We start from the raw sequence: 23,748 nt of genomic DNA, 5'->3' as shown, positions 1-23,748 counted from the left end.
TATGGAGAACACGCATACGTGAACAGCGCCTCATTGTCTTCATATTACACGGTGTGGGCTCCTCTCACCGCCCTCACATTAGGGAGGCTCTCCTCTTGCCCACAAGCCCTATTATTTACCTCAGAATTTTCATAATTCTCCAGTTACACTTTTGATTTCTGTCATAAACTTCACTATACACCGGGCTGCACCCAGCACCGTCACAGAACCGTCTAAAACCGCCTCACACAATCCTCCTGACAGGAGGACAAGATTTCCCGCCCTTCGCTACCCCAATGACACACATCACTGACCACGCCCACTGGCGCTGAGCCGCCAATTACCTCGCAAGCCACGCCTTATCATTTAATCTTCCAATCAGAGTTTCGTCTGCGTATTGCGTCATGCCGGCACTTTTCTGCGCGACGTACGGGGCGGAGCCTTGTGACCGCCCTGAAGATGATTGGAGGGCGGGGTGTGACGTCAGGCAAAGGGGCGTGTGAGCGGATTGAGGCCGGGGAAGTGACGTCAGAGTGAGGGCAGTGGGTGGGTAGAGAGCGCTAGAGCCTTCCAGAAGGCGAGAAGTCCGTGTAGCTTCCAGGTGGGTCCCTCTTGTAGTATTATATCACACACACACACTTGTGATGTCACTCATCTGCACTGACATATCATTTATAGTGTATGAGTCCATAGTGTGTACCCAGAAGTAGATACTGGAACTATAACTCCCAGTATTGTACAGAGATCACCACCATCGTGTGTGTGGCAGGGCCTTGTAGTCCTCTTGAGCTGGGATGTCACGTCTGTATTGGGGGTAGAGGTTATATGATGTCATGCTGTCACATGTTATAGCAGAATGTCACTTTTTTACCATTTAAAAAAAAAAGATCACCTGGATGATCGCAGTAGGAGAATGAGACCTGACAATGTTATTCGTAGGGTCCGTTCACAGTCGCGGTTCAAATCCGGCTTACAGGCGCACAAAAAAAATACTGTATTTACAACCCGCCATTAATGCCATAAAGCAGCTGAACCGCATTAGAGTCAATGGGATCTGGAAGTGAATGGTAGAATGTGATAATTCCGGATCCGATTACCTCCGGGGGGCTGTCCCCTGCTGGATCTGGCAACGACAGCCGTACACGTACCCTTAAAGGGGTTGTACACACACACACACTAGGCCGGAACTGTAAAGGGAAGCTTACTTACCTGCTTCCTGGCGCTGGCTCTCCGCATGTTCTCCTCCAGGCCTGCGATGCTCCCTCGATGTCAACATCCAGTTTGACATCACCACAGCCAATGACTAGCCGTGGTGGAGACCAGACCCCCTTACGCCATGACAAACAGTCACATGACGCAAGGGGATCTGGTCTCTGGCGCGGCCAGTGATTGGCTGTGGTGATGTCAAACTGGATGTTGACGTAAAGAGAACCTAGAGGAGCACGGCAGGACTGGAGAAGGAACCAGGTAGCGGTTGCCAACCCCCCCCCCCCCCCAATTTGGGGTGAAGATTTGGGGTAAAAAAATACATGATCTTGGATATGGAGTCCACGTGTGGATTAGCTCTACTGACTGGGGCAAATCTGCGCAGTGACAGAAAGCCAAGGCTCTGGTGTGGATTTTCCGCTGTGGAATTTACCTGTTCTTCAACCATGTGACCCTAAAGAGTCTTGAAGCCCCTGTGCAGGAGGACGTGTTTGCGTTGTGCCGCATTGTCACAGTTCTTATTGTCTGTGTCTCCTTCAGATCCCTCTGTAAGCAACAAGATGGTGGATTACAGCGTGTGGGATCACATCGAAGTGTCTGATGATGAAGACGACACTCATCCCAACATCGATACGGCCAGCTTATTCCGATGGCGTCACCAGGTGAGAACGTCATCCTCTACAATAATAATACGGTGGTCCCTCAAGTTACAATATTAATTGGTTCCAGGAGGAGCACTGTATGCTGAAACCATTGTTAGGCTACTTTCACACTAGCGTTTTCAATTCCGCTATTGAGATCCGTCATAGCATCTCAATAGCGGAAGAAAATGCTTCAGTTTTGTCCCCATTCATTGTCAATGGTGTCCACCAAAATGCATTCCGTTCAGTTTGGTTGTGTCCCCATCATGGACAGAATAATGCTGCAAGCAGCGATGTGGAAAACGGATCCGTCCCCTATTGACTTACGTTGTGTGTCAGGACGGATCCGTTTTCTTTGACACAATAAAAAACGGATCCGTCCCCCAATGACTTTCCATGGTGTTCATGACGGATCCGTCATGGATATCAAAGACATAATACAACCGTATCCGTTCATAACGGATGCATGCGGTTGTATTATGGTAACGTAAGCGTTTTTGCAGATCCATGACTGATCCGCAAAAAATGCTAATGCGAAAGTAGCCTAAGTTGAGTAATCAGTTCGAAAGCCCCAAAATGTCATCCATAAAGATTTATGAAAAATAAGCAGATAACGAAGACAGATATAGCAGGTCCTTACATATACCAGTCAGGAATAGCTGCTAAGTAGAAACCAATCCAGCTAGTTTACCAGAGAAGTGACCTTGATTGGTTGGATCTGGGTCTGAGACATTGTATGTTGTCTAGTTTAAACTTACGATGGGTCAGAAAAGACCACTGTATGCTGAAAATATTGTATCTTGAGGCTATTGTATCTTGAGGGACCACTGTACATTGATTAGAGTAAGTTTAAAGGGTTTTCCAGGAAGCTGTAATTTTGTAATTTCTTTTACCTTCATTGCTCCTATCTTCAGTTCTGGGCTGTGGTCCCATGACCATGTCCATGCTGCCCTTTCATATCTCCTGTGATGTTATGTCCATGGGTGGGGCAGTGATAGGGGAGTGTCTATGAAACTAGCTGGGTGGGAGGAGCTATGAACTAGCTGGGCATTGTTAGGTGCGGAGCTGGAAGCTGTGGCAGAGGAAGGAGAAGTGCATCATGGGTTTGGTTGGATACAGGAACAGGAAGTGCTACATACAGGGTGGAAATGAACTAGAGGGATCGGTTTACATGGTGAAAATAGGTCAGGAGAGTCCAAACTGAAAAATAAAGAAGATGTACATGAGCATAACAATTAGGGCTCATGCACATGACGGGTTATCCGCAAATCATGGATACCGGCCGTGTGCATTCCACATTTTGCGTAACAGAACATCCGGGCCTTAATAGAACAGTCCTATCCTTGTCCATAATGCAAACAAGAATAAGACGTTCTGTATTTTTGAAGATGCCACAGAACCAACAGATGCGGTCCACATCTGACCCATAGAAAAACGTTTGTGTGCATGAGCCCTTAAAATCAGAGGAATCCTGAAAAACCCTTTAAAGGCCCTCAGGTCTGCCAGATGCACGGCCTAATAGACGCGCTGATTGGCAGTAATGCTGTGGATACTAATTCTGAAATTATTACTATATTATGTGACCGTTAAAGGGACCCTGTCACCGAGATGTTGTGTATAGAACTGAGGACATGGGTTGCTAGATGGCCGCTAGCACATCCGCAATACCCAGTCCCCATAGCTCTGTGTGCTTTTATTGTGTATTAAAACTGATTTGATACATATGCAAATTACCCTGAGAAGAGCCAGGGACAGGACTCATCTCAGGTTAATTTGCATATGTATCAAATCGGTTTTTTTACACAATAAAAGCACACAGAGCTATGGGGACTGGGTATTGCGGATGTGCTAGCGGGCATCTAGCAACCCCTGTCCTCAGCTCTATACACAAAATCCCGGTGTCAGGTTTCCTTTAAGGGGGTCAAAATGTTTTTTGTTTTTTTTTTAAACACACTAATCCTATCAGAATTGCCACCACCAGTCTCTACTTTCAGGTCCCTCTCATTACAGGAACTGTGTCCGCACAGCCAGTCACTGGCCGCAGTGGTGACCTTCCGTAGCGAGTGATCGGCTGAGTGGACACATTTCCTGTATCGGGAGGGACTAGAGACTGGTGGGGGACTGAGAAGTGTCAGGACTTTTTTTTTGTTTTCCATTTCATTGTGGAGATTTTTTTTGGTCTCGTTGACTTTACTCCCCTTGTAAACGCGACAGATTTTCTGCATGCATTTCCGCTATGGAAAATCTGGAGCATATCCAGCCCATGCAGCTGTACCCTAAATGTTATGGCTGATCGGTGTGGGGATGCAACTGTAAAAAACCCTCATTTGTGGGAAGTTCTAGTTCTGCATTGGTGTGTATTCACTGACAGCAAACAGATCTTAAAAATGGCGAGGAATTGAAACACAAATCAGATGAGAAAGTCCTGTCCGGTGAACACCACAAGGTAGTGCAGAAGCGGCATATTCCCAACAGGGGAATTCAGTAGATTGGAGTATTGGGGGCCCCTGATTATCTTCATGAGTAATGTTGTGTATATATGTAAGTGAAGGTCCTGATAATTGACCCGGCTTTACCTCCACCTGCCTGGCACAGGCCCGTGTTGAGAGGATGGAGCAGTTTGACAAAGAGAGAGGAGAACTTCAGAAATCGGCGAATGAATGTAAAAAGAAACTGTCCGAATGTCAGAAGAAACTGAAAGAAATGGAGGTTAAGGACAGTGCGAAGGTCGAGGCCGAGAAGCTGAAGAAAGAAGTGGAGCAGCTGAAGAAGGAGGAGAAGAACTGGTTGAAGAAGGAAGAAGAGCTGAAGAAGAAAGAGAAGACGATGCCTTGGAATGTGGACACGCTCAGCAAGGAAGGCTTCAGCAAGGTAGGAGTGGGGGTGCCGCACTCGATTACTTAGGGGGTGTTCACATGGCGTCTTTTGCAGTTGTTTTGCGATTTGAGGCTGCACCAAGAATGGACATGTCCCTCCTTGTCGCGGCTGTAGATCACAGTTGCATGAACGGCAGGGCGGTCTCCTATTGAAAACAATAGGAGATGAATTCCGACCGGCCGCCTGGCGAATTTCTTGGCTTGGATGTTGTGTCAAGTTCTGACTACAAAAGCCGCTGTGTGAATGGACCCTTAGGCCACCGGGGAGTGGGGTGGACCACCTCTATGACGTAGGGCACATGTTTGTACTGTAACAACGTCTCGGTTTTCTCCAGAGCGTTTTTAACGTAAAACCAGAAGTTAATGAGGAGACGGAAGAGCAGAAGGAACAAAAGCACAAAACCTTTGTAGAAAAGAATGTCAAGCAACTGAAACATTTTGGTAAGTGGCAGGACTATAGAGACCGGAAATGTCAAAATAATCGTATTCATGGATGTCTGAAGACAGGGGAAGAAGAGAAATCGGCAGGGGTCTGACACCCGAGACCCCCGCTGATCAACTGTTTGAGAAGGCCCAGTCACGACTAGTATCACTGGCCTGGGCGTGGCTAAGATCCATTCAAGAGAACAGAGCTTAGCCCCGCCCAGGCCAGTGATACTAATTATGACGTCACTGGGCCAGCGGCAAACAGAGAGAAGGACCCCCGCCGATCAGATGCTGCTGATCTATCTAGGGGATAGATCATCAGTTTAAAAGAACTGCAGAACCCCGTTTAAGCAAATGACATTTATCATGTAGAGAAAGTTGATACAAGGCACTTACTAATGTATTGTGATTGTCCATGTTGCCTCCTGTCCTGGCTGGATTAATTTTTCTATCACATTATACACTGCTCTTTCCATGGGTTATGACCACCCTGTAATCCAGCAGCGGTGGTCGTGCAGAGGATAGGTCATCAGGAAAAAGAAAACACTTGGAAAACCCCTTTAACGTGTCTAGGGGCAGCCATGTATGAGTGGGGATGAGGTGGAAATGCTCTTTACTGATCTATAAAGTGCAGTGTCACAGGGATGCTTAACCTGGGTAGGTGGGTGGGGTAGCGTTGTGCCAGGGTATATGACCTCTGACACGGGTTGGGTTGTCTTGTGATATGGCAGCTGTCCCCCAAGTAACGATCCCTCCTATCCCTGTCTGTAAGGAATGCTGCACCGCTGGGACGACAGCCAGAAGTACCTGTCTGATAACTCCCACCTGGTGTGCGAGGAGACCGCCAACTACCTGGTCATCTGGTGTATTGACCTGGAAGTGGAAGAGGTGAGAGGATCTGCTGGTTAAGGGTGCATTTACACGGGTCGCAAGAGGAGACATTAATTTCTATGGGGCCGCAAAAAAGGCGGACAGAACGCGGTTGTCATCCGTGTGCCGTCCGCATCCATGCAGAATTATAGAACATGAAGAATTTTTTTTTTATATATATATATTTTTTTTCAATATGCCCTGCGAAAAGTGTGGCATGCACATGGGTCACCTCTGTAGTTTGTGGTCCTGCGATTTGCAAACTACAAAACGCATACGGTCATGTGAATGAGCCCTAATTGTGATGAGGGCCGAAAGTCAGCTCATCTAGTACCTAAAGGAGATTATGAATGTGTGGGCCATACAACTAATGTATACATTTATATAGCATATAAACACACATATATATCAAATGAGATGACTGGCGGACTTCAGTCCATGTCCACAGGACCAGCTCATATTTCAAGGCCATGTGCAAAACCGTACAGGCTACTGGATTGGTCCCACTGGCTCCTATAGTCTACTTTGAAGGTCTCTGAGCGTACACACCATAAGAATATGTTAATACACTTAACCACTTACCGCTAAGCTAACGCCGAAAGGCGTCATCTCCGCGGCGCTCCCAGGCTACGCTAACGCCGATTGGCGTCATCTCGCGTGAGCCGAGATTTCCTGAGAACGCGCGCACACAGGCGCGCGCGCTCACAGGAACGGAAGGTAAGCGAGTGGATCTCCAGCCTGCCAGCGGCGATCGCTCGCTGGCAGGCTGGAGATCCGAATTTTTTAACCCCTAACAGGTATATTAGACGCTGTTTTGATAACAGCGTCTAATATACCTCCTACCTGGTCCTCTGGTGGTCCCTTTTGTTAGGATCGACCACCAGAGGACTCAGGTAGGTCAGTACAGTCGCACCAAACACCACACTACACTACACTACACCCCCCCCCGTCACTTATTAACCCCTTATTCACCCATGATCACCCCATATAAACTCCCTGATCACCCCCCTGTCATTGATCACCGCCCTGTCATTGATCACCCCCCTGTCAGGCTCCGTTCAGACGTCCGTATGATTTTTACGGATCCACGGATACATGGATCGGATCCGCAAAAAGCATACGGACGTCTGAATGGAGCCTTACAGGGGGGTGATCAATGACAGGCGGGTGATCACCCATATACACTCCCTGATCACCCCCCTGTCATTGATAACCCCCCTGTAAGGCTCCATTCAGACGTCAGCATGCGTTTTGTGGATCCGATCCATGTATCCATGGATCCGTAAAAAATCATGCGGATGTCTGAATGGAGCCTTACAGGGGGGGTGATCAGTGACAGGGGGGTGATCAGTGACAGGGGGGTGATCACCCTGATTACCCTGATCACCCCTGTCATTGATAACCCCCCTGTAAGGCTCCATTCAGACGTCCGCATGCGTTTTGTGGATCCGATCCATGTATCCATGGATCCGTAAAAAATCATGCGGATGTCTGAATGGAGCCTTACAGGGGGGGTGATCAGTGACAGGGGGGTGATTACCCTGATCACCCCCTGTCATTGATAACCCCCCTGTAAGGCTCCATTCAGACGTCCGCATGCGTTTTGTGGATCCGATACATGTATCCATGGATCCGTAAAAAATCATGCGGATGTCTGAATGGAGCCTTACAGGGGGGGTAATCAGTGACAGGGGGGTGATTACCCTGATCACCCCCTGTCATTGATAACCCCCCTGTAAGGCTCCATTCAGACGTCCGCATGCGTTCTGTGGATCCGATACATGTATCCATGAATCCTTAAAAAATCATGCGGATGTCTGAATGGAGCCTTACAGGGGGGGTGATCAGTGACAGGGGGGTGATCACCCTGATCACCCCCTGTCATTGATAACCCCCCTGTAAGGCTCCATTCAGACGTCCGCATGCGTTCTGTGGATCCGATACATGTATCCATGGATCCGTAAAAAATCATGCGGATGTCTGAATGGAGCCTTACAGGGGGGTGATCAGGGAGTCTATATGGGTGATCACCCCCCTGTCATTGATCACCCCCCTGTCATTGATCACCCCCCCCCCCCCCCCCACCCTGGTAAGGCTCCATTCAGACATTTTTTTTGGCACAAGTTAGCGGAAATTTTTTGTTTGTTTTTGTTTTTTCTTACTAAGTCTCATATTCCACTAACTTGTGTCAAAAAATAAAATCTCACATGGACGCACCATACCCCTCACGGAATCCAAATGCGTAAACATTTTTAGACATTTATATTCCAGACTTCTTCTCACGCTTTAGGGCCCCTAAAAAGCCAGGGCAGTATAAATACCCCACATGTGACCCCATTTCGGAAAGAAGACACCCCAAGGTATTCCGTGAGGGGCGTATTGAGTCCATGAAAGATTGAAATTTTTGTCCTAAGTTAGCGGAAAGTGAGACTTTGTGAGAAAAAAAAAAAAAAAAAATCAATATCCGCTAACTTATGCAAAAAAAAAAAAAATTCTAGGAACTTGCCAGGCCCCTCATTGAATACCTTGGGGTGTCTTCTTTCCAAAGTGGGGTCACATGTGGGGTATTTATACTGCCCTGGCTTTTTAGGGGCCCGAAAGTGTGAGAAGAAGTCTGGGATCCAAATGTCTAAAAATGCCCTCCTAAAAGGAATTTGGGCCCCTTTGCGCATCTAGGCTGCAAAAAAGTGTCACACATGTGGTATCGCCGTACTCAGGAGAAGTTGGGGAATGTGTTTTGGGGTGTCATTTTACATATACCCATGCTGGGTGAGATAAATATCTTGGTCAAATGCCAACTTTGTATAAAAAAAAATGGGAAAAGTTGTCTTTTGCCAAGATATTTTTCTCACCCAGCATGGGTATATGTAAAATGACACCCCAAAACACATTCCCCAACTTCTCCTGAGTACGGCGATACCAGATGTGTGACACTTTTTTGCAGCCAAGGTGGGCAAAGGGGCACACATTCCAAAGTGCACCTTTCAGATTTTGCAGGCCATTTTTTACACATTTTGATTGCAAGGTACTTCTCACACATTTGGGCCCCTAAATTGCCAGGGCAGTATAACTACGCCACAAGTGACCCCATTTTGGAAAGAAGACACCCCAAGGTATTCCGTGAGGGGCACGGCGAGTTCCTAGAATGTTTTATTTTTTGTCACAAGTTAGCGGAAAATGATGATTTTTCTTTTTTTTTCTTTTTTCCTTACAAAGTCTCATATTCCACTAACTTGCGACAAAAAATAAAAAATTCTAGGAACTCGCCATGCCCCTCACGGAATACCTTGGGGTGTCTTCTTTCCAAAATGGGGTCACTTGTGGCGTAGTTATACTGCCCTGGCAATTTAGGGGCCCAAATGTGTGAGAAGTACCTTGCAATCAAAATGTGTAAAAAATGGCCTGCAAAATCTGAAAGGTGCACTTTGGAATATGTGCCCCTTTGCCCACCTTGGCAGCAAAAAAGTGTGACACATCTGGTATCGCCGTACTCAGGAGAAGTTGGGGAATGTGTTTTGGGGTGTCATTTTACATATACCCATGCTGGGTGAGAGAAATATCTTGGCAAAAGACAACTTTTCCCATTTTTTTATACAAAGTTGGCATTTGACCAAGATATTTTTCTCACCCAGCATGGGTATATGTAAAATGACACCCCAAAACACATTCCCCAACTTCTCCTGAGTACGGCGATACCAGATGTGTCACACTTTTTTGCTGCCAAGGTGGGCAAAGGGGCACATATTCCAAAGTGCACCTTTCGGATTTCGCAGGCCATTTTTTACACATTTTGATTGCAAACTTCTTCTCACACATTTGGGCCCCTAAATTGCCAGGGCAGTATAACTACCCCACAAGTGACCCCATTTTGGAAAGAAGACACCCCAAGGTATTCCATGAGGGGCATGGCAAGTTTTTAGAATTTTTTATTTTTTGTCGCAAGTTAGTGGAATATGAGACTTTGTAAGAAAAAATAAAAAAAATAAAATCATCATCATTTTCCGCTAACTTGTGACAAAAAATAAAAAGTTCTATGAACTCACTATGCCCATCAGCGAATACCTTAGGGTGTCTACTTTCCGAAATGGGGTCATTTGTGGGGGTTTTCTACTGTCTGGGCATTGTAGAACCTCAGGAATCATGACAGGTGCTCAGAAAGTCAGAGCTGTTTCAAAAAGCGGAAATTCACATTTTTGTACCATAGTTTGTAAATGCTATAACTTTTACCCAAACCATTTTTTTTTTATCAAAGACATGTAGAACAATAAATTTGGCGAAAAATGTATATATGGATGTCGTTTTTTTTGCAACATTTTACAGCTGAAAGTGAAAAATGTCATTTTTTTGCAAAAAAATCGTTAAATTTCGATTAATAACAAAAAAAGTAAAAATGTCAGCGGCAATGAAATACCACCAAATGAAAGCTCTATTAGTGAGAAGAAAAGGAGGTAAAATTCATTTGGGTGGTAAGTTGCATGACCGAGCAATAAACCGCTAAAGTTGTGGAGTGCCGATTTGTAAAAAAGGGCCTGGTCACTAGGGGGGTATAAACCTGTGGTCCTTAAGTGGTTAAAGAATATGTTAAATACACTTGAGAACAGAGCGGGGAGAGTGGTGGCTGGTTTGGTCCACCACCAAGCGCTCTCCCCATAGAAGTGAATGGGAGCGCACCACGCTTGCGCAGCCACCACTCCCAGGCCCCTTTAATTTCCTGTTTCGTTTCTACAGATTTTATGCAGACCTGTGTGTCTCCATGGTAACAGTCAGCAAACAAATTTTGTAACGTTATTCTAGAGTCTCCTACTTTCTTTCATTTGTCCCCTTCTTTGTACTAACATATTTCATTAGTAAAGTAATAAGTAAAGGACATGTAGATGCCACTATGACTGCATGGTCAGACTACAGAGGGTTTGTTTGTAGTCTGTTACCATGGAGACACACTGTGTAGAATCAGAACAATAGGACATTTTTAATGAAGTTGCTTAACCGCCTCCGGACCGCCTAACGCAGATGTGCGGTCCGGAGGCGGCAGCCCTGCGCACGACGACGCATATACGCATCATCTCGCGAGGGCCGGGATTTCCTGTGAACACGCGCGCACACAGGCGCGCGCGCTCACAGGAACGGAAGGTAAGCGAGTGGATCTCCAGCCTGCCAGCGGCGATCGCTCGCTGGCAGGCTGGAGATCCGAATTTTTTAACCCCTAACAGGTATATTAGACGCTGTTTTGATAACAGCGTCTAATATACCTCCTACCTGGTCCTCTGGTGGTCCCTTTTGTTAGGATCGACCACCAGAGGACTCAGGTAGCTCAGTACAGTCGCACCAAACACTACACTACACCCCCCCCCCCCCCCCCCCCCGGTCACTTATTAACCCCTTATAAACCTATGATCACCCCATATAAACTCCCTGATCACCCCCCTGTCATTGATCACCCCCCTGTCAGGCTCCGTTCAGACGTCCGTATGATTTTTACGGATCCACGGATACATGGATCGGATCTGCAAAACGCATACGGACGTCTGACTGGAGCCTTACAGGGGGGTTATCAATGACAGGCGGGTGATCACCCATATACACTCCCTGATCACCCCCTGTCATTGATCACCCCCCTGTAAGGCTCCATTCAGACGTCCGCATGATTTTTACGGATACATGGATCGGATCCGCAAAACGAATGCGGACGTCTGAATGGAGCCTTACAGGGGGTGATCAATGACAGGCGGGTGATCACCCATATACACTCCCTGATCACCCCCCTGTCATTGATCACCCCCCTGTAAGGCTCCATTCAGACGTCCGCATGTGTTTTGTGGATCCGATCCATGTATCCATGGATCCGTAAAAATCATGCGGACGTCTGAATGGAGCCTTACAGGGGGGTGATCAATGACAGGCGGGTGATCACCCATATACACTCCCTGATCACCCCCCTGTCATTGATCACCCCCCTGGTAAGGCTCCATTCAGACGTCCGCATGATTTTTACGGATCCATGGATACATGGATCGGATCCGCAAAACACATGCGGACGTCTGAATGGAGCCTTACAGGGGGTGATCAATGACAGGCGGGTGATCACCCATATACACTCCCTGATCACCCCCCTGTAAGGCTCCATTCAGACGTCCGCATGTGTTTTGTGGATCCGATCCATGGATCCGTAAAAATCATGCAGACGTCTGAATGGAGCCTTACAGGGGGGGTGATCACTCTGATCACCCCCTGTCATTGATAACCCCCCTGTAAGGCTCCATTCAGACGTCCGCATGTGTTTTGTGGATCCGATCCATGTATCCATGGATCCGTAAAAATCATGCGGACGTCTGAATGGAGCCTTACAAGGGGGGTGATCACTCTGATCACCCCCTGTCATTGATAACCCCCCTGTAAGGCTCCATTCAGACGTCCGCATGTGTTTTGCGGATCCGATCCATGTATCCGTAAAAATCATGCGGACGTCTGAATGGAGCCTTACAAGGGGGGTGATCACTCTGATCACCCCCTGTCATTGATAACCCCCCTGTAAGGCTCCATTCAGACGTCCGCATGTGTTTTGTGGATCCGATCCATGTATCCATGGATCCGTAAAAATCATGCGGACGTCTGAATGGAGCCTTACAGGGGGGTGGTCAGGGAGTCTATATGGGTGATCACCCCCCTGTCATTGATCACCCCCCTGTCATTGATCACCCCCCTGTAAGGCTCCATTCAGACATTTTTTTTGGCACAAGTTTGCGGAAATTTTTTTGTTTGTTTTTGTTTTTTCTTACTAAGTCTCATATTCCACTAACTTGTGTCAAAAAATAAAATCTCACATGGACGCACCATACCCCTCACGGAATCCAAATGCGTAAACATTTTTAGACATTTATATTCCAGACTTCTTCTCACGCTTTAGGGCCCCTAAAAAGCCAGGGCAGTATAAATACCCCACATGTGACCCCCTTTCGGAAAGAAGACACCCCGTGTGCCCTGTGTGCTTTTATTATGGGGAAAAAAACGATTTGATACATATGCAAATTAACCAGAGATGAGTCCTGTACATGAGATGAGTCAGGGACAGGACTCATCTCAGGTTAATTTGCATATGTATCAAATCGTTTTTTTACACAATAAAAGCACACAGAGCTATGGGGACTGGGTATTGCAGATGTGCTAGCGGCCATCTAGCAACCCATGTCCTCAGCTCTATACACAAAATCCCGGTGACAGGTTCCCTTTAAAGGATAACTGTCATATTTTCATCAAAAAATCTATTTTAGCATATGTTCCTGCTGCAGCAGCATTATGCTTAAAGCAATCTTTCGTTTCTTCACTTACCACTGTTTTCCTTGAGTTTTCCCTTTAGTTACAGCTGTTTTGAATCCTACATTATGAGGATCTTCTCAAGATGGCTCCTCTGCCAGTTCTCTGAGGCCAAAACTGCATTCCCTCAGGTCACATACAAACTTGCTGTAGCCATTAGGTTCCTGACAGCAAATCAGATTGGATTACTGAGAGACACGCCTCCTCACTCTAAAGCCTAATGCAGGCATGCAGTGTGAAGGACCGCCCCTCTGTCTTCCTAGCCGGAGACAGATGAGCCATAGCAACGGTCTTTTAAGGGAGCAGTGGAAAGGGACAGGAGACATTAATGAAAGCTGTGATTATAAGGTGATTACAGATCTTTTGACAATCAATGACAGACTAACTCAGGTATACAGGCCTAGCTCTAATAAACGAGCAAATAAAAGAAAAATATGACACTTATCCTTAAATTTTTCATGTCCTGCGCATTTAGAAAATATAATTGTTGTGAAGATAGACATATCCTTTAAAGGGGTTGCTTAGGATTAGAAGAATATGGATGCTTTCTTCCCAAAACAGCAACGCACATGTCCACAACCCTATTCGGAGATCTGAGTGGCAGTACCAGACACAACCTGAGGACAGGTGTGGTGCTGTTTCTGGTAAAAAGCAGTCATTATTTTGTATTTATTTTTTTCTAAACCTGGATCATCCCTTTAAATGTTTATATAAATAGCATGGGTTTATTAAAGGGGTTGGCCCTTCTGGTAATTGATGGCTTATATCTAGGACCCTCTCCTATCTAGAGAACTCCCCAAAGTGGAGAGCACACTGCGCGTGCGTGGCATGCTCTGCATTTATCGCTATAGCCTAGCCGCGCAGCCCACCTGTCCGTTCAGCGCTATGGGACTGCTGGAAACATCTGAGCCAGAGCGGCTGCTTTCTGTTCACTTCGGGGGTCCCGTTCCTGGGATAGGAGCTATGGGGGGATGGCAACCTGCGGCACTCCAGCTGTTCTGAAACTAAAATTCCCGGCAAGCTCCATTTATTTCTGTGACCGTTCTGAGAAGAGTATAACAAGTGTGTATGCTGGGAGTTGTAGTGCTGCAGGTTGCCCACCCCCGTATAGCACATACCTGGCCTACAGACATCAGTGGCGCTGTTTCTGGTAACCAGCAGGACTTTTTCCTAATCTTTGAGCATAACCCTCACTGTGAATGTGGAACATGTCCGTGTCTGTAAAGTAAGAGCATGGTATGAATGGGGACGTGTTTTCCTTCCTGAAATAACACCGCCCTCCTCGTGTTTGCTTACTGTAGAAACACGCCCTTATGGAACAAGTCGCCCATCAGACCATCGTCATGCAGTTTATTCTGGAGCTGGCCAAAAGCCTAAAGGTTGATCCCCGAGCATGCTTCCGCCAGTTCTTCACCAAGATAAAGGTCAGTGACTAATGCCTGGGACCGGGGGCGTCCCCTGTAGTCTGGCTTCAGCTAAAGGAGATGGGCGCCAAGTTCCTTAGGTACCTACGGTTGGCATTAAAGTGGCGCTCGCTATTCAGGGGGGGCTCTCCTCTATTATCCCGTGCGGGTGCCACTGCTCTGATGTCTGGGGATAACGTGGGTGGCCCATTGATTTTTCAGTTGACCTACCGCTACCCTGCATCACTCCCTTTCATAAGGAGGTATAATAAGTGAAGCTTGAGGAGGCGCAGCGATAAAACGCTGACACTATTCTGTATAACGTTCGCAGCGTGGCTGCACAAAATGGGCCTGAAGAGGTTGTTGCTGCGTTAGCAGTTGTCAGCAGTCACTCGCTTTACGGCGCTGCTGAAAATAGACTTGTATATTTGGTACCACAGCCCCCCTGCATACTAAACACACAGGATACGCTTGGCGCTAATGCTGGCCAGGAGAGAGATGTCCCCCAGAGCGCAGTTGCCCCTTTGCTCTAAATGGCCGTTAACATTAGCGGCTGAAGTGGAGCAGATATTGGTGGAAGATGATCCGCCGCTGTTCCTTACCTTTCTTCATAAAATTAGAATTCTGCCTTGTGCCGTTCCTCCATTATACCTCCCAAAAATGCATTAAAGGGGTTTTAACTGATAACCTATCCTCTGGATAGGTCTTCACTGTCTGATTGGTGGGGGTCCGACACCCGGGACCCCCGCCAATCAGTTGTTTAAGATGTGAGCAGTGGTGAGCCGGAGCCTACTTGCAGCTTTGCCTAGGCCACTGATGTCACGTTCATCAGTCACGTGGAGCGCCATACCAAGCACGGCCACTATACAATGTACGGCGCTGTGCTTGGCGAGCACAGAGAATAAACGGCTGTTCGGCGGGGGTCCCGGGTGTCGGACCCCCACTGATCGGATACTGATGATCTGTCCTGAGAATTGGTCTTCACTATATAAATGTCAGAAAAACCCTCTTGAATGAAATGACAGCTGGGTGTTTCCACTATGGAAAGACAAGGGTTATAGTAACACCCAGTTATCAATGTATTCATGCATTTCCAGGAGGAATAACAGAGGAATGGTACAATGCAGAGTTGTAAACAATATATACTCCAGCATTGGTACTTTTTGTGAAGTACAAGTATATACTAAAGCAGACGTGATCTTTTGAAAAGGGCACAAATCGTATATTCTGATGTGTCGTGGAGGCCATGTCAGAAAAGAGGAGCCGCCCTACATTCCCATTCGTGCCCCCTAATTGGGCATGGGAAAGGGGGTTCTCCTGGTTTATTGATTTTATAGTGACTGTCTGCCCACTATACTGTACTCCCATAATGTCCCCCCGCAGACCGCCGACCAGCAGTATATGGACGCCTTCAATGACGAGCTGGAAGCTTTCAAGGGCCGAGTACGGGAACGCGCAAAAGTCCGGATAGAAAAGGCCTTGAAAGAATACGAAGAGGAAGAGCGAAAGAAGAGACTGGGCCCCGGGGGGCTGGATCCTGTGGAGGTTTACGAGAGTCTTCCAGCTGTAAGTCAGTGTGATATCGGGTTCTGTAGGGTGATGACCAACCATCCCATAATAGTATCAGGACAGGAGAAGTGACTGCAGGGAGGAGGTAGACGAACATCCGCTGCCATTTGTATCGTTTATTGGCCAACATCATGGCTGTCGCCTTAGTAAAGCCTTGTATCTAAGACTTTCCTGGCACGATCCTAACTACTGATGGCCTCAAAAATTACTTAGAGGGGTTATCCCATAAATAATTGAAAATGAGAATCGTATAGGACATGACAGCCTCTTTCTAACAAAGCTAGAACCAGCCCTGTACCTGACATGGATCCAGAGATCTTCACATTCATTGCTCCAATCATTCTGCTAGATTTATTTCACGCTGGCAGCTTGGGGTCCATTCACACGTCCGCAAAATGGGTCCGCATCCGTTCCGCAATTTTGCGGAACGGGTGCAGACCCATTCATTTTCAATAGGGCTGGAATGTGCTGTCCGCATTTACGGATCCGCACTTCTGCATCCGTGCTTCCGTTTTCGCAAAAAAAATAGAACATGTCCTATTCTAATCGGACAAGATTAGGCTTTTTCTATTATAGTGCCGGCGATGTGCGGTCCGCAAATTGCGGAATGCACATTGCCAGTGTCCGTGTTTTGTGGATCCACAATTTGCGGATCCGCAGAACACTTACGGACGTGTGAATGGACCCTTAGGGTGTGTGTCCTGTCTCGGGGGCATGTCCTTTCTGCTGCAGCTGGTGGCAGTTGAAGAATTGAACTGAGCGTGTGCTTCCATCTCGGTGAGCAGGACAGAGAACAAACAGCAGGTGGCGCTGTACAGATAGATTTCAGGGAATAACTCGGTGGCTATACTAAATTTTATTGAATATCTCAGGGGCTATACAAAATTTTGGAAGCTCAGGGGTAGTGACTACTGCGCACCAGCAGTCAGTGGGGGAGTCAACATGGCTGCCTCCTAAGAGAAGAACACACTGGGTTACACTTTAATTGCTCAGGTTTTGGTATTGTCATCTAGGACGGAGCAGGAGGTAACGTCAGGATGGGATTGATGTGCTTTCTCTTATTGGGTTATGCATTTGCTTTTGGATTATAATCCCAGTAATGTCTGTCAGGGCATACTGTGTGTGTTGTGGGATTAAGGGACAGTCTGCTTATAACGGTGGCCGAGCCGTAAAGCGTCTTAATGGATGTAATCAGCTTTACGGAGCAGAGACCCATAAAGAGAGGGAGCAGAGACGGGCGTAATGATGACCTGGAGAAATCTGAGAGCCGTTACTAGTGAGCCGTCCATGTGCATTCCCATATGATGGGTGGGAGGAAGAGCCACTTAAAGGGCATCTGTCAGCAGTTCTGTCCCTATGACACTGGCGGACCTGTTACATGTGCGCTTGGCAGCTGAAGGCATGATGTGCTGCCCAGATCCAGAATTGCGGAACCGCACTTACGGCTCCGCAATTCCAATCCCGAAAAAAAATAGAACGTGTCCTCTTCTTGTCCGCAAAACACACACGGACGTGTGAATGGACCCTAAGACGTCGGTAACGGGCGCCCACCCACCGTTCATCTGCTGCCTATTGGATGTACAGAGCCCTGTAGCTATGTACCTGCACGCCATGGATAGTGGTGGAGTTGTGGGGGTTAAACCTTGGCGTTTCCCATTTGTGTCTGCAGAATGAAAATCTTGTGGCAAAACCAACTAAAAACCTGTAGGCGTGCGTTTGCAGTTATGTAGCGCCATTGGCAGGAGGACGCACTAACGCCATGTTTTTTTTCCTCTGTCTAGGAATTACAGAAATGCTTTGATTCAAAAGACATTCAGATGCTGCAGGACGCGATCAGCAAACTGGACCCTAACGTAAGTCTGTAAGGGGTAATGAGTGTCCTGGCACGTATGCTTGGGCGGAGCATTCTGGCATTTGACACATTACAGTAGAAATTGGCCAACCCCTTTAATCCCGGGCGTAGACCCAGAGGCAACTATAAAGCAACTAAACTTTTCCCGCATCAAGTGGAGTCAATGAGAAAAGTCACTTGACTGAAGTTTGTTTCATACTGAAATTGACCACTAGATGTCACTCAATGCCATGAGATTGTGGCTGCGCGCACAGTGCCGAGATCGCAAGCCCTAGTCGCCTTACGCTATGCAACGTGACGTGCAAGTAAAAAAAATTCTAATCTGATGTATTTTTGGTTGCAGATCGCAAGTTGCATGACTCTGCCCGCAGTGTAACGCGTGTGTGAGAAACCCTTGCGAGATCATGCAACTTTCTTTAGCATTTAATGGGGATGTTGCCAAATCTTAGGCTACGTTCACACAACAGGTTTTCATGGCCATTCTGCATCCTAGTGTGCATCCATTCTCTGGCCATTTTTAATGGCCGTTAAAAATGGTTTATTTCTTTTTTTAGCATCGCGACCCCCGGTATGTGACTAGATATCATACTGCCGTAGCCTTAGGGCAGATTCACAGGACTGTGCTCGGCCCGGGAAGCACAGCCCCATGTGTGTCGGTTGCATCTCCCAGACTGAACTGACTACGTCATAGTGATTTATGATACGGGGAGCTCCTATCTGATTGTGGGGCTATTGTACTGTACTCACATGGATGATATGAGTACAGTACAGTAGATCCGCGATCAGGTAGGGAACTGTCGGTATCCTAAATCACTATGATGCAGTGAGTTTCGGGTCAGGGTTGCTGATGATGTGGATGACACACATGTGGACTGTTTCCCGAACCGAGCACAGTCCCGTGAATCACCCCTTAGTCATTGGCGCCTGCAGTCCACCTGTCCAAATATGACCGTACCCCTCATGTCCATCACACCCTTCCTCAGTCTTTGTTATTCCATCTCACAGGACGCCAGGTTTTACATGAAACAATGCGTCGACTCCGGACTCTGGGTTCCAAACGCCAAAGGAGACGCCCCCGACAAAGAGGACGCGGACGCAGAACCAGTCTACGAAGAGGCCAAAAATGAGTCCACCGAGCAGAAAGCGGAATCTTAAGGCATCTCCAAAGCAGCTCTCAACGTGGTGCAATAGAATTAGCAGGATCTCTTCTGAGGGACCTTTACCTTTTTTGACCCACAAGAGGTGCAGCCAATGCTATTAACCTTCCTCTGAGATATGGATCCAATCACAAGGCTGAAGAAAGCAAAATACAGAAGGGGAACAAAAAAACAAACTGGTGACACTGGGAACGAGGGATATAGCGAAGGTCCCCAGGCTCCATGATTTCTGGCGGGTACCTGACTGTTGTTTTGTTAAATTTTCTTCCTTTCCACCTCGGGGTATGAATTTTTTGGAGGCTGCTTTTTATCCCTCAGGGCTGAACGGGCGAGACTGCATCCCAGGAGGTGACACTGAACCTACGTAATCCCTATAGCGCAGTAGCATGCTGGTTAGGGATGGTCTACTACAGCTGGGGTGTCGTGCCTATATCAGTACTGGGACAGGGATAACGGCAGTCTTGTGTCCTGTGTGGCTGTGAATCATTTGCTTGTTCTGCTTTCTTGTTAATGTTACAGCACTGAGAAGAACATAAAAGTCATTTTTTTCACTAGAAATTCATTGAGTGTTTTTTTTTTTTTTTCATCACTTTCATTTTTCAGTAGTTTATGCAGTTGTTGCTCCTTTCATCAGTAGTGGGGAGTATGGAGCCCCAGATGGTAGGACGGGAAGGGTAACGGGGTTATCCGGTAATTATTAGTGATAATCTATTCTCAGCATAGGTCATCATTATGAATTTCTGAGGAGTTCTCCAGTTAAAGGGGTTGTCTCATGGCCTATTGCAAGGATATACCACCAATGTCAGATAGGTGCACGTCCCACCTCTGGGACCTCTCCTACCTCCAGAACAGCCACCCTCCATTCGGGTCGCATATCCCATCCTTTTGAGGATTTTTCCATTGCTTATTACGTCTGGTGTGGATTTACCCTAATGAGCTTTTCACCTATGGGAGTATCACTAAAACTGGTTCCTATTCAGTGTATGCAAGCAGAGATCTTGAAACCCTGAGCATCTGATATACAAAGTGCACTGTTATATCCGCTAAGACTCCCGTCACCTGCTACAACATGGGCGCTGCATGTCTCCTTCAGGTTTTCTGGCTCGGAGGCTGATTGGGTATTACAACAGGCAGCCCGCCATATAAAGAGCCTGTTTACTTAACCCTTGTGCTGCTGAATGGGCACTATAGCCTTTAGGTGCACATATGAAGGGGCACCAAGCTCTGTTATTAGTCATTGATGGGGGGGGTGTCTTAGATTTCTATAGTGTCCATGACAAGATGCCCTTAAAATTGAAATGTTCTCATCTGTATCTTTGGGGGGACACAGGATAGACGGTGGTTATAGCTGCGGCCACTATGGTTAAAAGTAGTCTATTCTCCCGCCAGCTATACCCTTCCCCCAGGGACTAAGCCGGATCGGTTTCAGTTTAGTGCTTGCAGGAGGCAGACATACCTTACAGGTGGTCACAAACCACCTGTCACCCCACACATGGTGAGGGAGACCAGCAGGGAATGTGCAGCAGGCTTGGTGACCTATCTTTAGAAGGCATGGATGGATGCCGTTGTCTGTCAACATTCAGGTCAATTTAGCCTTCAATTCCCCTGTTTTCCGGTGTAACTTCCCTCCCTGAGGGACAACATACCTAAGAAGGTGATTCGGCTGGAAATGGGGTGGGCAGAAAATGGTGGAAAGGTGAGTAGTTTCCGGAGACACCCTATCTATCTGCCCAGGATTCCCTATCCTGGTATGCTGGAGGACTCTTCTTCCTTTCTCTTCTACCCTTCCCCGTATGGCTGGAAGGGTTAATTTTTTGCCTCTGCAAAATGGGAGTGTTCTCCCTTAGCGGATCAAAACCTCATCCTTCCCTCCTCTATATCCCCTCCTCTGGACTTGGAGTGTCCTTCTCCAATCCAAGTTTAGGGACGGGCCGCCGGGACCATACTAGGGTCAGTCCTCCTTTGTATTCCTTCTTTCCAGGATCCTCCTTCCCTCCGGAGCAGCTGCCTAACACTAAGTGATGACCAGGTAGCCATTAAGGAGGCTTCCTTCTTAGGCTAGTCAACCGGTAGGATATATATATTTTTTTTTTATTACCTGCCAGAGGATCCCTACTCTCTCACCCACAGGACTCCCGGCTAGGGATCTCCTGTCTCTGCGATGATGGCATCGGGGTTATGGTTTCTTCTTCCTCTCTGGTGTTTTTTCTTCCCACTGGAGGAGTCCTTGAGCCTTCCAGCTCTGACACTGATGCTGGGGCAGTAAGAAGGATTATTCTGCAAAGTAAGCGAAACGTGTCCCCTTTCCGCTCCTCATTCCCTCCGGAGCTGGACATCATGACCACTAGGCCACAGGGCGTAGGTAATTGAGCCCAAAGTTTCACTTTAGGCCTGGGCAATTAGAGGGCAGAGCAGAATTGTCCTCTTCTGGCACAAAATCTTTGCGCCTTCACTCCCTCTGCCTCTTCTTCAGGGGACACTCATGGCCACGGCTTCTGAGTCCTGTTTTCCTACCATGGGGACTGTTTGGGAACGTTGCATGATCTAGCCATCTAGCCAATGTCCTCTACTGATAGGGATGAGAAATATGGATTTTTGTTCCTTACTGTAAAATCCTTTTCTGTTCCATTTATTGGGGGACACAGTCCCCACCTTTCTAAAATTTTGAGGTATAGTCCAGTTTTTCTTGAGGTCTCCAGCATCGTTGTGAGGTGGCTCTGCTCTGGGTTCCTACATTACTTTGGCTACTCTTTCCGATTCTCCTACACCTGCTCTAGAACGCATTGATCTAGCTTAGTCCCTGTGAGAGGGGTATAGCTGGCGGGAAGATCAAACACTTTATGCTTCGAGTCTGCCCCCTTCTGGCAGCAGCTATAGCCATGGTCTCTCCCGTGTCCCCCAATGAAGGGAAAAGGATTTTACAGTAAATGATTTGTATTTTCTGCTGATAACGGCTTATCAAGAATAGAAAATCAGAAGTTACTCGTCCCACACTTCTTGTTCCTCCTACACTACTCATCAGATGACTGCACAGGGCACCGTTCTGCACCCCCCAAACGATACTGATTGCATGAACCCCACAATAAAGTGTTAAAGGCAATGTGCTTCGGTTTTGTGTATACAGCTCCTCTGCAGACCTATGTGTCTCCATAGTCACAGCCTAGAACCCTTTCTAGTCCTGCAGCTGAGAGTTGTTCCTCTCTTTCTGCCTCCACCTCTTGCTAAGCTACACACTAGAGGTGGACAGAAAAATTTGATCGTAGTCTCTCTTCAAGGGGTTTCCCAGAAAATGAAAATTAGGAGGATCTGAGCAGATTATACTGTATAAAAAGAGAACCTGTCAGCGTGTTATAGAGCAGGAGGAGCTGAGCAGATTATATATAAAGATAACCTGTCACCATGTAATCTGCAGGCAGTGTGTTATAGATCAGGAGGAGCGGAGCAGATTATATATAAAGAGGACCTATCACCGTGTAATCTGCAGGAAGAGTGTTATAGAGCAGGAGGAGCTGAGCAGATTATATATAAAGAGGACCTGTCACCATGTAATCTGCAGGCAGCGTGTTATAGAGCAGGAGGAGTTGAGCAGATTATATATAAAGAGAACCTGTCGCCATGTAATCTGCAGGCAGCAGGTTATAGAGCAGGAGGAGCTAAGCAGAATATATATGACGAAAACCTGTTACCATGTAATCTGCAGGCAGCGTGTTATAGAGCAGGAGAAGCTGAGCAGATTTTATATGAAGAGAACCTGTCACCATGTAATCTGCAGGCAGCAGGTTATAGAGCAGGAGGAGCTGAGCAGATTATATATGAAGAGAACCTATTACCATGTAATCTGCAGGCAGTGTGTTATAGAGCAGGAGGAGCTGAACAGATTATATATAAAGAGGACCTGTCACCATGTAATCTGCAGGCAGCGTGTTATGCTCAGCTCCTTCTGCTCTATATTATATATAAAGAGGACCTCTAACCATGTAATCTGCAGGCAGAGTGTTATAGAGCAGGAGGAGCTGAACAGATTATATATAAAGAGAACCTGTCACCATGTAATCTGCAGGCAGTGTGTTATAGAGCAGGAGGAGTTGAGCAGAATATATATAAAGAGGACCTGTCACCATGTAATCTGCAGGCAGCAGGTTATAGAGCAGGAGGAGCTGAGCAGATTATATATGAAGAGAACCTATTACCATGTAATCTGCAGGCAGTGTGTTATAGAGCAGGAGGAGCTGAGCAGAATATAAAGAGGACCTGTCACCATGTAATCTGCAGGCAGTGTGTTATAGAGCAGGAGGAGCTGAGCAGATTATATATAAAGAGGACCTGTCACCATGTAATCTGCAGGCAGTGTGTTATAGAGCAGGAGGAGTTGAGCAGATTATATATAAAGAGGACCTGTCGCCGAGTAATCTGCAGGCAGCGTGTTATAGAGCAGGAGGAGCTGAGCAGATTATATAT

General features: G+C 47.0%; 1 protein-coding gene across 1 annotated transcript; it reads left to right on the top strand.

Annotated features, from left to right (window-relative positions):
- Positions 1-450: 450 nt before the first annotated feature.
- On the top strand, positions 451-19,848 carry CDC37 (cell division cycle 37, HSP90 cochaperone). The gene is made up of 9 exons (XM_044278795.1): positions 451-580; positions 1,726-1,847; positions 4,422-4,697; positions 5,038-5,143; positions 5,901-6,016; positions 14,611-14,733; positions 16,096-16,278; positions 18,063-18,134; positions 19,139-19,848. Exons 2-9 carry the CDS (start codon positions 1,746-1,748, stop codon positions 19,286-19,288), a joined length of 1,128 nt encoding a protein of 375 aa, XP_044134730.1. The 5' UTR covers positions 451-580; positions 1,726-1,745; the 3' UTR covers positions 19,289-19,848.
- The last annotated feature ends 3,900 nt before the right edge of the window (positions 19,849-23,748 follow it).

This window comes from Bufo gargarizans, chromosome 2, assembly GCF_014858855.1.
Source record: "Bufo gargarizans isolate SCDJY-AF-19 chromosome 2, ASM1485885v1, whole genome shotgun sequence".
Classification (NCBI taxonomy): Eukaryota; Metazoa; Chordata; class Amphibia; order Anura; family Bufonidae; genus Bufo; species Bufo gargarizans.
This window is presented reverse-complemented; position numbering and strand designations above follow the sequence as displayed.